Raw genomic sequence first — 17,109 nt, 5'->3', positions numbered from 1 at the left:
ATGTGCTAATAAGAAGTCAAAGTTGGCCAGCTCGGACTCTATGCCATGCCAAACAATAGTCTTTCTGTCGCGTGAAACTGACCTCTATCTATCGGTCGTACTGTCGAGGATCCCTGCCTGTCTTTCTTCTACCCGTTTTGGAGAGTTTGAGTCTAGCACCATTGTGGGAAGCACCCCCTGTCTTATTAGGAACAGAAGTTAATTTTCAGGCAACTCAGTTAATTTAGAGTAGATGGTAAATACCTCTCTCTGTGGCATTGGGGCATTTTTCCTTAATATTTTTAGCCAGCCATGAGGCCCCTTTGCAGTAAGACAAATGTTACGAAACCAGAATACCATTTCATCTTTTCATCACTGACAGACTGTGCCAAAGTTTCTAAAATGCCACCTTTCCTAATAATTGCATTTCTTCATAGGTGTTAACGGCCGCAAAAGCAATTATGGACAGTGGAGAGAAATTAACCTTACCACTGATAGGGAAACTCTTGAAATTTCAACTCCTCCAGATTAAACTGAAGGACCAACAGCGACGGGAAAATGAAAAGAAGGTACTGTACGATGGTGGGTTTTCAGAAGACCGCAAGCCCCGAATGAGAAGGACCAGGTTTCTTGAGGGACACTTTCTCTCTTCGTAAGCCTCCCAATGCCGTATTTAGCTGTTGTCTCAGCTTCTTAGGGAAAAGGCTATCCAAAGATGTGTTGGAGAAATTACATTTTCTCAAAGGCACTCCCATTAAAAATAAGTTCCCTTATGCAGAATCCTGACAGTATCCAGGGCTTGTGCCTGACGTTTGTGTAACAATCAACTAGTCTATTTATGTACTAGTAACAAAGAAGGGAACCCAGCAGAGACAGAGAGTCAGGAGAAGTGAATATAAAAAGCTGAATAAATTCCACAAAGTCAGGGTCTAACTATTTAAAATACTTGATAGGATATTCGATAGGAGCGCTTATTAAAATAATAGGCCACATCTGCGCCGTCATAATAATCTGACTATTTCAGCAGCAGTCCATCACTTCGACGCCCATATTGTACGTCTGATTATTTCTTCACATGTAGATTTTTCATTGAATTTGCCTACAGAAATCAATCTGTGTGTCTTCCAAAGATTCATATTTTCATCTGAGAAAATATTTTAAAATACTTTTTAGCAACATGATGCCAGGTGCAAATCCATTTGCTATTTTCATTACTCGAAATAAGAGACGTTTTCCTTCATTTCCAAATCATGCTGAACTATATTTGGAAGGTCAAGTGGCTCCTGTACGCACATGTGTAATGTGTGCACGCGTGCACATGTATGTTTGACATGGATTCACATGAAAGTCGTTTCTTGATGCCCCTAAGTAGAAGAGGTAAAATCAGTTCATAGACAAAGAAAGAGAAAAGTGAACATGTTCCTTCTTCACCTTTGCAAGAGCCAAAATCTGGGGTTCCTATTTGCATTGGTCTCTTGACAAAATATTAGTAGAACAAAATAATAATGCCACCTTATATTTGTAATAGTGGGCTTTATGGTTTTCAAAAAGATTTCCCGTGTAGCATTTTATTAGGGTGGCACATATTGTCCCCGGGAAAATTCTACTCATGTGAACAGTCCGTGATCCAGTTTTCTTTCCATCTATTGAAGCTCTTTACATCATGTACAGGAGATTTGTACTTAAGAAATATTCAGGGACATTAAGACTTGGCAGAAGAAAAACTGGAAAATCTGAAACTATAGAAACATCTTTTCTTGCCTTTTTAAATTCCAATGTCACGTGGGGTTTGGAATTGTAAAAAGTAGACTTGGAGGCCTGTGAAAATTCCTGCACCTTCTCTAGCTGCTTTCTCACAGCACCTACAAATACACCCAACAGTCTAGAGTGTCTGTTCACTTTATTTGCCAGCCAGTATTAGTCAGGAATTGTTTGTAATAGGTTTGCAGGTTTCAGTTAACAAGTTTTAAATGACAATAAGTGGAATATCCTGGAAGCTCAGGAAAAAGTTTTTAAAGCTCGCAATAATATAAAAATATTTCTGCACTGTTATTTTGCTCAGCATTTCTTTGAAATGTGAACTATAATAATACAGTTAAGAGTTTCTGAAGATATGGAAATAATCTTAATTTATTTGTTGAAAATTCAAGAGTCCTAAGGAATTGGGGCTTGAATTTTACATTTACATATATATTTGACATGTTTATTTATAAATTTGTGTATATATACATAAAATTAATAGATGCGTAAGAGAACTCTGTGTGCAATTAGGCACCAACAATTACATAATCTAATTTGATATCTTCATTAGATTGGGTTACCAAAACACCAGCCCCAAATAGCTGTGTTGCGACCGTATGAGTAAGTGATGAAACCTGATTGGAATGGAGTACGTTCCAGAAAATACTCTTGATAAAGGCAAGATTAGGCAGTTGTTTGTGGGATGATATAATCTACATTCATTTCAACAACACTGCCCAACAGGTCAGCTGGAACAATTGAGGTTAATGCAGTTTAGCAAAAAGCAAAATAAGTATAAAGTATGTAAAACTGACACCAGGCTGTGGAATAGAAAATGAAAAAAAGAAAAGAGGACTTGACCCAGTTTCCTTCTCTTTCCTGAACCCAGGGTAAGGATTCTACAAAGGGAGTGACTGTCTCTTCAGCTTTTTAATATTAATACAAAATCTAGGTAGAAGTTTTCTTTCAAATGCTAATGATATTGCTGACTTCTGTGCAACACAGAATGTTCTGTATCTTCTATATTGAATTTTCTGAACTGTATTTTTTAAAATTGAATGCTTAAAAAAATATAGCAGTAATTGTAGAAAATACTAGGGAGAAGGTATGGACAAAAATTAATATAATTCAGACCCTGTTCTTTTCTCCCAATGAAACAAATATAATGTGTCACTATATATTTGATCCCATTTTAATCAACACTTCAGTTCCAATTTCCAAATACACTAAAAATGTCATTTTCAAGATTCCACTAATTTTAATAATTCATAACAGTTTAGTCTGGGCTGTGTTTAACATTGCATTAGCTTTGACCGTGAAGAAAGTATGCTGGCTAATTAATATAAAAAATAATACAAGGGAAGATATCTCTTAGAACAGTTTTGAAGCCTTTAGCATGTGAATTTCTGCGAGGCAAACGCCTGCCTCTAGTTGCAAATAATTCAATATATTTGAAAACTTTATCTATTTGCAAATAAATACCTTATTGATTACTTCCAATTATGCATATCATAAAGAAAATATACTGTATTTTTATAAGTATATTTTAGCATTTCAGAACTTCTGAATATGACTCTTTCATGCAATTAATCCCAAATTAGATTTTATTATATCTTAAAGTCTGAGTAAGAGAGTGTTTGGTTTAGAAACAAATTTTCCTTACACACATCATTATCTCTACATTTATTCTGCATTTTCAGTTCCTCAGTATCGATCTGTTGTTAATTAGTTAACAGATATTTATTGAAACATTTGTAGTGGGCACATATATTTTCATAATGTTTATTATAATTTTAAAATAAATTGCTTGGTTTCTAGTCTAATCCCTGAATTTAGTCATTTTCTGAATATTGTAGTATTCACATTTTCACTTCTTTTTAACTCCAACTTTCTTGTTATATATTAATGATAAACATTTATTTAAAACTAACACTTCATTGTTAATCAAAATATTTAAACTATATTGAGAATTCAACTAAAAGAAAACATTTTAGTCATAAAAAATGAAAAATGGCTCTAATACAGAAAATTAACAATTTAAATAATCAGTCAAGCTAAAAAGTTTTCTGTGCCTCTGACTTGATCGAGTTTAGAACATTTGAATAGACTTTTAGGAAAAGCTGCAACTATATTCTAATTGTGCTTCTAATTTGTGAATTCAAATAACCAGTCCATATTTTCTTGGGTATTTTGAGCATCTCTTTTATATAATAGCAGAACAGTTTTTTCTCTTTCTGGCTTATAGACTTAGTACACGTTGTCTTATTTTCCGATGGACTAGCATTGAGGAGAAGGAAGTTATGCATTAAAGAACTATGTGGAGAGATGGTATTGGTAAACTTTTCTTAAAACAACTCAACACTTCATCGTTAATCAAAATACTTAAACGATATTGAGAATTAATATAGTTTAATTCTATATTAATATGTAACATATTCACATAGTCAAAATTAAAAGCACCCTGAATTTGGTAAGACATCGTGGTGATGCCACGAAGAACTGCTCTGATGATACCAGAGCCTGCTCCAAAGGTGGCAGCGAAGAGAAGTGAGGGGAACTTTCACAGACATTTTCCAGCTTACTCCAGTTGAAACCCCGAAACACTGGACTCCAGCCAATGTCATGCCATTTTGTGTGTGTGTTTTGTTTTAAAAGAAAGGCCATAGGGACATACCAGGAAATTACAGGCTGGTTAGTTTTGATTCAGTTGTGGTTAAAATCTTCAGAAACTATTTTAAGAAATCAAACAGAGGAAAAGAGGAACTCAGTTAGAGGGACCCGTGTGGTTGCAGGAAAGGAATAACTTGCCTCACTAACTGGATAGAATGCTTTGAGGCTGGATTATCGAAATGAGGGTACTACCAACAAGACTGTTGGATCTAATGAACTATAAAATTCAACAGTTCAGGGTAAATAATAAATGACTCCCTGCCTGGCAAATCTGTAAAATAAAATAGTGCTTTCCTAATGGGGATACTTTCAATTGATGAAAACTTTTTACAGACTTCAGGAAAAATGTACAGAAACACACGTCTTTAAAATTGGGCAGGGTTTTTAAATTCAAATAGCTATAGTTCCAGCAGCTAATAATAAATAGCTGCCGTTATTGACTGTTTGGCACTATACTAAGCTCTTTACACATGTTATATCATTTAATCTTGTAAATAACTTTACTAAGTACAGAGTATTATTCCCAATTTGCAGATGGGGAAGCTAAGGATGTGAAAAGGAACTTTCCCAAGGCTAAAGAGCTACTCAGAGGTGGAGGTTGGATTCAAATCCAAAACTATCAGACTCTAACGACCATGTTCTTAACCACTGTACATACTTAATAATTATTTAAAATGGCGCTCTTGGCTCACAATCAATAGAGCGCCTGCCCAGAGATGTTCTCCTGTAAGAGTAGCTGTGCCCAGTGATCTCCCAACAGCCATGTATCTGGTTCCACTTAATATGTGGCGTACAAAATCCTGAACTTGAATATGGAGACAGCTCACCAAAGACAAAGGCCACTGAGCTAACCAACCACCAGTTAGTTCCCAAGGAAATCCTGACTCATTTGTAGCCTTGCCCTCCTGCCCAGAAACGACCTGGTTTCTGGGGAAATCTCTTAGAACTAGACTTCCTGAGCTTATTCCAAAAATCCTCGCGCCTTCTGTCTACCCTCCGGGGTGTTGTGGTTTGATAGCATTGGCCGATGCAGAGCTCAGGCCTCTGAACCACATAGGATCCTGCAGGAGACAGACATGAGATAGATGTAGACCCATCCCCTTCCCAGCACCACACCAAGACATGGCTGCATTGATTCTGTGGATTAGGAATTTGCGCCGTGAAGATGGCAGTGTGGCCCCCAGGACATTCTGCAGGGTTCTAAAGATTGCATCATTTGGTCAAGTGAACCCAATACATTCCTAGGCTTACGTTTTCTACACCACAGCAGCTCTCTGGAAAAGCAAGCCCCTCACTCAACTCCATGCGTTCTATTTTCTATTTGACAGGGAAGCAGGTAGGAGAGCAGAGAGGAAAGAATAAATATAAAATATAGAAAAGGCAAAACAAAATGTTCATGCCGCCCTAACCTTATGACAATTTATGTTAGCAATTTGGTATGTTCCTTTTCTCTTTCTGTGGATTTGTTTCTTTTGTGGATTTACATAGCTGTAATCGTTGTAAAGTTTTTTAACATTTTCACTGCGACGTTCGTCTATAGTCAAATGATATTTCCATGCCACTAACTGCGGTGTTCGACTTTATCCCATGAGCTCAGTGTTCCAGAAAGGAAGTCTAGGAAAGCAGATGTCCATTTTTCTATATTTTTGTGTTTTTCAAGAATGAATAATAGGAAATTTCTATACTTTAAAAGAATCATTTATTTTAATAAAATGTAGCACCTTAACTGTATTTTCTTAAAAATATAAATACTAGAATTAATTTCTGTGGATTTTTGACACATTTTGGAGAACAAACTTGAAATCAATTAATGTGTAAAGGTTAACCAGGTTTTTTTCAATTAAAATATATCAATTTTTACTCATTACTACAACATCCGTAGCTATTAATTTATTAGTTATGTGATGTTCTATTGACGACCGTAATTTTCTTAACCATCCCTCTATTGTTGAACATATCAGTTGTTTCCGTATTTTTTCATAATAATATTGTGATGAACAACTGATAGCATAGAATTCTCCAATTTACATAATTTCCTCAGCATAGGTTTATAGAAATGGATTAATGGGGACCCTAAATCTTCCCATAACTTTGCGTTTCCAAAGTAGGTTCTAGAACAATTTAGATCCTGTTTTCTATTTAAAAAACAAAATGGCCCCCTGGTCAAATGAACTGGAAATCACTGTGTGTTAAATCTTGGGAATTTAATAGTGCATTAGCCTACTGTAGATGGAGGAGTTTCATGAAAATAAGTCTGCTTAATATTGTTTAATCTAGTGTCTCTTAAACTTACTTAGCACCATACATGTCTTCCAGCCCATCCTGTCATCATCTGTGACCAGTAGAGCAGGTTATTCATGAGATAGAGTGATGTCTGAAAAAGAAGAGTGATGTCTGGAAAAGAGTAGCACTCAGAAGACAGACCTAGTGTCTCATAAGCCATATAATAATGGAGTGACTTAATCACGTAACCTCCTTGAGTGTGTTTTGTTATCTATTTGCTTAAAATTATTGTTGTGGGAATCTAATGACAGAACAGAAGAAACACAGAGTTATACACAAATATGTAAGTGTGCTTTTAACTCCAAGATGAAGTATCACTTTTTACCGTTTGTTTCACTGACTTTCACCTCCGTGTCATTGTGAGGAATAACAAGGAATACGTGTCAAGGTATTGAAGGTATTTCAAGGTATTTGAAATTTGACAGCAAGGAGTCACTTAGAAATAAAAGACAATCTAAGATATTTGAAGTATCAAATAACTAGGCTGCCCTGTTACAGAGAGGGAGAATTTGTAGTTTTCCCTTTAAAAAGTGACAATAACAAGATTAAGGATTCTAGGTAGGTGTCACTTGATACTCAACTGAGTATGTGAAATACTAAGACTTTTTTTAGTTGTTGCTAAGACAAAAGCCCCACCACATCTCCTGTGTAGCTTAGCTGGATAAGAAATCTCTGTGCCTTTCCAAAGCCTTCTCACCATAGTAGGGGGCATCCAGATGCTTTTTGTACACACTGCATTTTCAATAAAATGTACTCTATAATGAGTTTGACTCTTCCTTCAGAAGCTGGGGAACATGTGCTCCCCAAACATGGTGGAAAGAGGGGCCTTTTGGATACACCCCTCCTAAATTTTTGTCTTGAATCAGCAAGAGTTACCTGGGAGTTCTTCAAGTTGTGAGCAGATGACCCTAAGATGGGAACATACGTGCCATCTTATCCAGAAGTAAGAAAGGCCACAGAAGAAGTTGGTGTGAACAACTTCTAGTTTAGGATTTAGGAGGGGCCAGCTTTGCTGAATGCTCAGCTTACCAGATTCATTTCGTTCCCCCCTCCTACCACCAAGTCCCAAGATATAAACCCATGGGGGGAGGGGCTTATTCAGAAAGTAAGAGAATAGAGGAAAAGGGAAGAAGATAGTTATTTTTGTTTTGTTTTGTTTTGTTTGTGATTGGGGATTGGTAGAAAAGGATGCTGTACCTTTGGACCAAAGTAGGATTCTAGGGGCCAAGCAGTCAATCATTGCGTAGAAACAGACAAAGAGACTATCCGGGTTCAGCTCAGCTATGGAGGGTGGGAAGGAGTGAGGAACAGAAAAGCAGGTGGACCACCAGAGGCAGCCATGGGAGAGCAGAAGGAACTGGGGCAGGAGGGAATAAGGGGAGACCAAGAACATGTTCAGAAATCTGCCAAGGACTTCTCTGCCTAGATCTGGCTCCTGGGCAAACCCAGGCGCTTCCTTTTGGTTCTGTTTCCTACCGTAGTATATCTCTGCCCCAGGGAAGGCCATATTTAGTTGCTGTATCTGGGAAATTCTTTACAGCATAATACTTTTTGAAATTCTAACAATTAGGGATCCATCATCATTAAATGGAAAACGCAGAACATTAAATGTATAGAGAGAACAATAACAATTCTCTAAAAATGATGCGTAGACCTAATTTGCAAGAATTGTCTCCGAATGGTGGAATTATGGGGATTTTTGTACGTTTTGTGTGGTGTTTTGTTTTTTTTCTAAATTTTCAATAAGATTATTTTTATAATTAAAAAAAGTTATTTAAAGAAGTGAATCAAGATTTATACGTATTTTAAAAATATTTTTGTGAAAGAAGAGGTAAATATCGATCATTTCAGAGTTAATGGAAATTAGTTTAAAAGATGTTTGTTCTCCACTCTACGAAGTCGGACCTTGCTGTGGGAATGAAAACGGAGAGAGAGAGAGAAAGAGAGAGAGAATAAGGCATTGAGCAGGAAGAGTAGCTGAGGGAAGGGAAACACTATGGAGAAACTAAGGCGTATCCAGCAAGTACTATTCAGCCCCAAGAAAGACCAGAGTGTGAGCAGACGGGTGTGGGAAAGAAGGTGAGAGGTCATCAGATACTGAGGCTAGCGGGAGAACCGTAGAAATAAAATGAATTTATGGTTTGCATCAAACCGGCCTGTGTCTCCCCCACAGCTGTGTGTCTGACGGCAAACTGTGCGTCTTCGTTTATACAATGGGAATAAAATTACCCAGATTGCAGGTTGCTTTGTGTGAACAAATTAAAGATGATGATGTCTGGAAAGCATACTGCATAGCTAGGTCTCTGCTAATTTACTGTTCATTTTGGAATGTTGGCTGTGATCAGCCCTGCTGTCCCTGTGATCCCAAGGAGAGGAGGGAAACTCTCTGTCTCCTTCTGTGCTCCATGCTGTTTGTTGGGTGCCAAAGCGACATGCGTCTACTCTCGTCTCCAGTGTCTTAGAACAGCGGTTTTCCCGTTTGATTTCATGACTTCAGGAAAATACAGAGTCCCAGATGTTGCTACAATAATTTGTTAAGTTATTTGTGTTTCCAGTTCTGTTGAGTGTGGAAAAAAATAAAGAAGAGAAGCATATTCTGGACCTTCTGTATGGCCCCCTTATGACCCAGTCCTCCTGCATTCTGTCAGTGAAAACAGCCTGTTTGTATTCATAACACGGGGATGGAAAGCATAATTATGTTATGAAATAATGTACAGAGGTTTCAGCAGTTGTTTGAAAAGAGAAAAATAGTGGGGCAGTTGAGCCTTTTCATGGTCTTAGACAATCGAAGCATCCCCCCAGCAGTGTGTGAAGAATTAGCGTTGCCAGCTGACGCTCTGGTGACCCCCTCATTTGAATGTGTCAAATAGCAACCACCCATTATGTCTGCACAATTTTAAGTAGCATTAGCATAAAAATAATTTTGTTAGTGCTAGGTTCTCAAAAGCATCTTTTAACCTTTGAAAATAATCCAGACCCTCAACTATGACAAACTTGATGAAGGAGATTTTAAAGAAACTGGTCCTTCTGGTGTTTGGTTGGGTTTGGTTAATAACCCCACCTCTCTCTAAGGCTCAGACAGAGCCTAACCTGACCGTTAGGCTACGGTCAGGTTATGGATGAACCTAAGCTCCCGCCTGCACGGTGCTCTCAGAACTCTCCGTGTGCCACGCGTGACTCTCCTTTAGGGTGAATTCCCTTCTGGGAGGCTGTTGGTGTGAGCAGTCTCCTAGCATCCACCCCACCACAGATGCCTCATCATAGATGATGTCTCATCACGGCTTAGGCTCAGCCTGGGATCTCCCCTGTCCTGGCTTGAAAAATGAATAGACGAGGCAACAAGCAATCGAATGGAATAAGCAGTGACTCCGTCTGACAGTACACAAGCCACTGCTTGCTCACGGAATGATTCGGAGAAAAAAGTGTTCTCTCTTTGCAGGTGATAGAAGACAGATTTAAGGTAGACAAAGAGAAAGGGAAAACCAAATCTCCCAAGGAGAAGGCCCCGAATGCCAAAGTTGCCAAAGGAAAGGGAAAGGATCAGCCCGAGGTGAGCAGCACGGTGAAGACCACGCAGCTGAAGCGGAGGGGAGAGGAAGACGGCGCCAGACTCTACATCGGTCAGTACGATGCCCCTTATGTGGTCACCTGCCACCTCTTGCCTCCTGACTTGCAAAGTAACTTGAGAAATTATTCTAATAACTATGCTTAATCTTCCCCAGCCTTTTCACTCTTTATAAAACCAGAAATCACATGCTACCCGCGGCACCCTAATGGAAAACTATTTCCATTTGCAATTCATTTATGTTTTCAGCAGGTATTTATTTAGCACGTGTCTTGCTGGTGGCCACATTTACATAATGCAAATAAAGGATGAAACAATGAGCCTGTTGTGCCACCAAGCAGCTTACTGTCTTGTGGGAAACCTTTTAAAAAGGCAGACATAACGATAAGGTCCAGTAAAAAGGGATGATTGTCATGGGTGAGAGTCAGTTAGCTTGGTGCTCTGCAGAGCACAAAGCTTCCTGGCTTCAGCCTCCTCCACCCCCCATTTGTCTTAGAGCAGCTGGAATTTTCTTTCATGTTAGATTATCGATATAAAAAGGATTCCAATTAGGCAGCGAGGAGTAATTCATGGCCACCTTTCCATGAACCCAAATGGGGCTGCCTGTTATTATTTGCATGGCATTTAAAGGAGATGGTGAAGCTTCACATCCCCTACCAATTTGACTCCCCTGTATATCTCTGCTCTAAATAAATACACTGGGATTAGAGGCAAGGACTGATCTGGAGTCCGTGGGCAATACCAATACTGATTTGTTTAATGATAGCAGAAAAATCACTCCTTGAGAAGTAGAAGTGTGTGCATCTGTTGCACCGTTTTTCAGTTGACCTTAGAGGGGTTTGGTGGGGTGGAATGTTTTCCTGTACCATCTACTCTCCATAGTTGCTGCCTGACCCATGCTCAGCTCTCACACCCTATTGACATAAATACACAGAATACTTCGGCGGGAAGCATGTCTATATTCACTATTTCCCTCTCCTGTAAACACCTGTACTTATAAAATACCACAAAGCAGCAGCTACTCGTAATTCAAGAGTAAAGCCAGATGTTGCTCAAAAGAGATGAGAAGCAGGGAAAAAAAAAAATTACAGCGTGACTTAAAAAAAAAAAAAAAAAAAAAAAAAGCCAAACGCACCTTTTCCATGAGCACAGACCCCATGTATGCTTGTCCCCCTATTACGCCTGTGTCTCATTTGCCACAGTGATTTAATATTTTGTGAAATGGCCTTCTCCCTGGAAGGGCAGTAATGAAACCCAGTCAAGATGCCTGCAGTCCCGCCCACGGGACCGCTCTGGCCAAGCCAGGGGGATGATAAACGCATGCGTGGTGGGTACAGCCCGCGGCCCGCCTCCTGCAACCTGTTCTCTTTGAAAATGACGCTGCTCCGCTTTGTGGTGTTTCCAACAGACGATGAGCCAGATGACGGTGACCAGCATTACATTATAGTCGTGGGCTTCACCCATCCTCAGCTCTTGGCCATCATGACCGAGCTCGGCATCCCCATCAGCTGCGTGATTAAAATAGCTTCCGAGAGCTATGCACCTCTGCAGATGCACCTGGCAGCAGTCAGCCAGCAACAGGAAGCTTTCCTTCAGCCCGAAGGTATGCCGTCTGCTACCCACGTTTCTGGCTCCTTCAGTGTCACCCGCTGTCCTTAAAGTACAAATACACAACTTGCGGTCCAAAACATGGTCATGCAATATGTCCTTAATAAATCCTTTCGAGACTTTGATTCGCTATTTAGGCTGCTTGGCCCCGCCAGGTGTTGTAAATTTTGCAAATTAGAATCATATTCTGTGTTCATGTCCCCACGGAGCCACAGAGGGTGTAGACTGCCGGTCAGAAAACGTGGTTATCTAGCTCCATACATGTTTCTATTTCTCAGAAACATGTAATCTGTAACTTTTACCTAAAGCAGGGCATGGGTGAGTCAACGGCGGATGATCTGTTTTTGCAGAAGCCACAGTCACCCGATGGCCCAAGTGACGTCCGAGCCTTGAATTCTTGCTCTGCTTTGCTCCTGGCTTATTGTAATGAATCAGAGAAGGCAGGCGCCTTACCTTCCGGGCCTTCCACTAGGAAGTTGTGGGGTGCAATCCCAACCACACTACCATCCAGCTTCAAGGTCATCAGCTAAGGGCATTGGGCTAGACTACCTCTGTGAGAAGGGAACAAAATGCGACCATGTGCTTTAGGGGCTAGAACTGCGAGATGGTGCATAAGCCTGTGTGACCGAGTAGTCCAAGCTCTTTCTGCCATCGGCTGTTACCTTCATTGTTACTTATGAATATTACCATTTGTAGTGTAATATGAATATTATGAATATTACCATTTATACTATGTTTTGTAACTTGCACAACCACATCCCAATTTCTATACCACTCCATTTTTAAAATTCCTGTTCCAAGTTAGAAATTGCTACCACTGATAACATCAGCTGCCGTGTATTGGGGACCTGCCCTGGGACGAACCTCAATGCTGACTTCCATGTGTTGATTCATGGAGCCTCCACAACCACCCTCGGAAGTGTGTTTTACTTCCATTTTACCAAAAAGGACTCTCAGCCTAGAGGCAGCTGTTAAGTAAGAGCTGACATTCAAACCCAGATACTTCCATCTGAAAGGATGGTTGTAACATTAAATAACTTACTGTTGAAGCCAGTGAAAAAAATGCTGCATAGACTCCATAGTCTCTGTATAAAGAATGTTACTATATAGAAATAAAATCATAGCACAACAGACTTTAGAGCAGAACAGTGAGATCTGAGTAATAGAACTGTTTAGTTATAGATGTAATAAACAACGCTTTCAAAATTTCAAGTGTAACTTGATGGAAAACTGTCCTTATTTACCGGTCAGAGCACAAATTCCTAGAGAAGCCAGTAGCTATTTTAATGTGATCAAAAGTTAACTGAAGCATAAATCATTGATGCAGTCTGTTTTTAGCCATGTGAGAAGTTGTCTTTCTGCCATGTCAACTGCATTTCTAATCAGTTATGCAGCAGGCAGACACTAAGATGGTGAAAAACCGATGGGGCAGAAAAACTGCCGCTATGTAGACAGCAATCTAAGAGTGATGGAACTAGTGAACATATTTACCTCCCAGAATATGTGACCTTATCATAATCTTTCTGGGCCTCCCCTGTGAAATGAAGGGGATGGGATACAGGCGTATTTAATACCAATTTCAGAAGTAAAATCCTCTGATTTCGTAATTGTATAGTCCAGGTCCAGAATCTTCTCACAATTGCACTTCTTTATTTGCATTTTCTGGTACTGCGTAAGACATCTTGCAATGCATATGACTCACCATGTCCACTGAAATTGGGAAGAAGTTCAGCACTCATTTTATAGTACAAGCATGTTTCTATTATCAGATATAGAAGCTGAAAAACTGAAGAGAGAGAATGCCATAAAAGAACTTGACATTTTCTGGAAGTACTTGGAACCAATCCTGAATAATGAGAAACCTGCAACAAATCTCTTTGATGTTGCTCGGCTTGAATACGTGGTCAAAGCACGTAACTTCCCTTCCGATTGGTCAGACAGCAAGTTGCTGGTTAGTACACGCAATGGTGAGAGTGAGTGCTCTGAACATGTCGTGCTGTGCTTCCATTTACCCCATTCATTCCTTCCACCGATGCTTATTGATCACAGACTGTAGGTAAGTTTCTGTGTTGGGCTCCCTTCTCTCCAAGGCAATGATACCCCTGAATGCCCAGTAATGGTTGCGTATAGCCTGATTCTGGAGCTTTGCATGCGTGAATTAATGACAAAGAATAAGATGTAGGTGAAGATGAAGGATGATCATTCTTTTATTTGGTGACATGTGGCCTTGTTTCATAGCTTAACAGTGTTCTGGACAGTAGAGTCTCAACAGGTATTAATTGTGAAAACAGTAAATCTTACAGTTTGTCAAATTACATTGTCTTTCTTTTTTTATATATCAGTTCTAAACATTTCTTCTAGGCCCTTGCTTTTATTGCCACAATTGTATTTTTAATACATTTGCCCAAAGAGGACTGTCCTAGCAGGATGGCTTGACGCCAGCCCAACCATCAGCAGGCATTTCCTGAGAGCATTTGTGGGCCCTGCTGTTGAGGTGCTTGCAAGAGGGAAGACCAAACCGTGAAACAGAGAAGCAGTGTCCAGGGCACTACACATCCGAGAGCTCTGTTAGGGGGAGCACACTCTAAGCTTCCTATTCATTCAGGAAAAGAAGAAATGGGATGCTTAGCAAAGTAGCAGATGTGGGCAAGAGAGTGGAAAGCAGAATGCTGGATTGTGGTAGGTCTTATGTAGCTGCAATTCTGTGCCCTGGTGTTTTTGAATACATGAGGGTGTTTTTTGTTTTTTTGTAAAAAAAAAAAGGTGGGGTGACTCCTTATCATGGATGCTGGGGAAGATACTGAAGCATCCCTGTTACAAAAATAACCTCTCAGGACTCTTTCTGGTTGATCCTCTGTCCCAACAAACAGGAGCCCCGGGTGCATTGCAACCCCTGCAGGGCGGTACATTTCAGCATCCTGGGAGCTGAACGGAAAGAACAGTCTGGGGAGGGACCATGTGAAGTGAGAGCTCTGTAGGGAGCTGGGGTGTAGAGGGGGGGAAGATGGCTGGCCGTGGACAGTGACTGAGGATCGCTGCCAAATAAAAAATACAAAACTAACTGAAAGGAGAATGAGATCAAAGCCTAGAACCGTTTCTGAGCTACAGGGTAGGCTGCCTGTGGCCTGGGTTGGAGCATGGACCTTTCTCACTATGAGAATCCCTGATTCTGTTACCTTGAGATAGACGTGCTCTTGGTGAAGAAAGTGAAAACGTTGAGGGAGGCTCAGGTTTGAACCTCCAAGGACGGACAGCATTTGAATAAGTAGCCATGCGTGAATCAGTGTGAACTACAAAGACTGTCAACAAAAGGCATTAGCTGTCACTATGTAGCAGCAGGACACTTAGGGCTGATACCCGGCCACAGTAAGAGTAAATATTAGCTTGGTGCTCTATGTGGAAAATTCAGCTGAACACGGAGAAGCTGTGGGTGAGAGGAAAGCTTGTTCTAGACAAAATCGGTTACTCCAGACTCCCTTTTCTTTGCTTCTTTCCACCCCTTCCTCTAGATATCTTTATGTTTCCTACTTTGGCTTTTCATTTTCTGCCCCCTAAACCTAAATTCTCAGGAAGGAATCCACTGCCATCTGTCCTTTAAGGCTTTATGTAAAATTGGGTCAGTGTGTTTCCCTATGCCAGTGAAATTGGCATTTCAAGTAATGTGGCACTGAGAATATCCATCCTATTTTACCAGTCTAGATCACACCCAGCAAATGGCAGCTATGTCTGAGGAAGAGGCCCTTTCCCCAGGATCCCACCTCACAGCTCGCATTCCACTCTTTCTCTCCAACAGACCCGTTCTTCTCCCTAGAACATAAAATCTATGCTGAGCAGAAACCCACATCCACAAATTTGTGTTTTGGGGAAACAGTTCTCCTCTCATTCTGAAGTTCAGAAAATTTATTTTATGCTGAAAAAAAAAAAGTATCCGTTTAGTTGAAATGGTTCTGGTGGAACATTCCTGACTTCAGACCTAGAAGATGGACACCTAGGGTGTCTGGTGGCACCATGAAGGTCAGGAATGAAAACGCTCACCGGTCTAAGGAGCCACTTAGGGCCACCTAGGGCTGTGCTGCTCAACTGGACACACTAATGTGTTGGTCAGTTTGCAAGTATTTACTGGACGTCATCTTCATGCCAGGGCTTGCTCTGCATTTGGATGCAGCCATCCCTTAGAGCCCAGGCAGGCCTCTACAAGGTACGGTGTATGAGTGAACAACCCAGCACTGAGGACAGTGGTGACGGAGAGCTTTGGAAACCAGTTCAGTAACAGAGCTGGGTTCCAGGAGCAAAGGCCATTAGATTTGATATTGAAGATCAAAGTTCATCTTAAACTTAGGATCATGTCAGGAACCTAAAGTAATAAATCTACTTCTGGTAGAGGTAGACTGGGTACCCGTGTCCCACTCTCAGCTACGTCTGTAAGTTGAAAATGGCCTCATAGCCAAATGGGAGCCAGCCAAGGAGTCTTTTGCCTCGCTGCTTGGCTGCAAATGGGCCGGCTATATTTCTGCTGAACCAAGGTAACGAAAGCTTAACATCAAATAAATGCCCATCAGGAAGGGCTAACTGCTCTGTGTGACATCAGTGCCATCTCAAGCTAGTCCTTGGTTGCTGAAATAAGTTGCAGGTGTTCAGCATATCATTTCCTGTTTGATTTAAAAATAAGTTAGTTCGTTAAGCTAAGGGACCATTGGGCAGCAGTTTTACTATATTTCTAATAATTACAAACAAACAAACAAAAACATGTTTTAGTGCCAAAATTTGGGCAAAGAATACCAGCATGAAGCTTCACTGAAGAACACTCTGTCTTAGAGTGGACACATGACTCCCAGACTGGTACCTGGGCTATGAAGATGAGCAGAACTAGGCATGTCCCTGGACTCCTGCCAGGCTGAGATTCACGGGCCCCACCAGCAACTACCGTTATTTCCCTAAAAATTAAGACCTAGCCGGCCAATCAGCTCTAATGTGTCTTTTGGAGCAAAAAATAATATAAGATCCAGTAGTGTATTATATTATATTATAATTATATTATATTATATTATAAGACCCAGTCTTATTTTACTATAAGATACTATAAGATTTGTCTAATATTAATTTTTGCTCCCAAAGATGCATTAGAGCTGATTGTCCGGCTAGGTCTTATTTTCGGGAAAACAGGGTATGTTACTCTACCTTCCCTCTTCAACTCAGATGTAGGATGAGCCTGTTTAGTCCTCTTTTGCTTTTAAACAGACAGACCTAGTAATAACAGTGCCATT

General features: G+C 40.3%; 1 protein-coding gene across 1 annotated transcript in view; it reads left to right on the top strand.

Annotated features, from left to right (window-relative positions):
* The window catches only part of SPAG17 (sperm associated antigen 17), a 173,867-nt gene that overhangs the window by 48,556 nt on the left and 108,202 nt on the right, over positions 1-17,109 (top strand). Inside the window, exons 4-7 of the mRNA XM_033093220.1 lie at positions 417-548; positions 10,112-10,292; positions 11,646-11,840; positions 13,615-13,796. Of these exons, the coding sequence (XP_032949111.1) occupies positions 417-548; positions 10,112-10,292; positions 11,646-11,840; positions 13,615-13,796 (690 nt within the window). The remainder of the gene's footprint in view (positions 1-416; positions 549-10,111; positions 10,293-11,645; positions 11,841-13,614; positions 13,797-17,109) is intronic.

The sequence above is a fragment of the Rhinolophus ferrumequinum genome, chromosome 22 (assembly GCF_004115265.2).
Source record: "Rhinolophus ferrumequinum isolate MPI-CBG mRhiFer1 chromosome 22, mRhiFer1_v1.p, whole genome shotgun sequence".
In the NCBI taxonomy this organism is placed as follows: Eukaryota; Metazoa; Chordata; class Mammalia; order Chiroptera; family Rhinolophidae; genus Rhinolophus; species Rhinolophus ferrumequinum.
The sequence above is the reverse complement of the archived record's forward strand: the minus strand, read 5'-3'. Positions and strand labels throughout refer to the sequence as shown.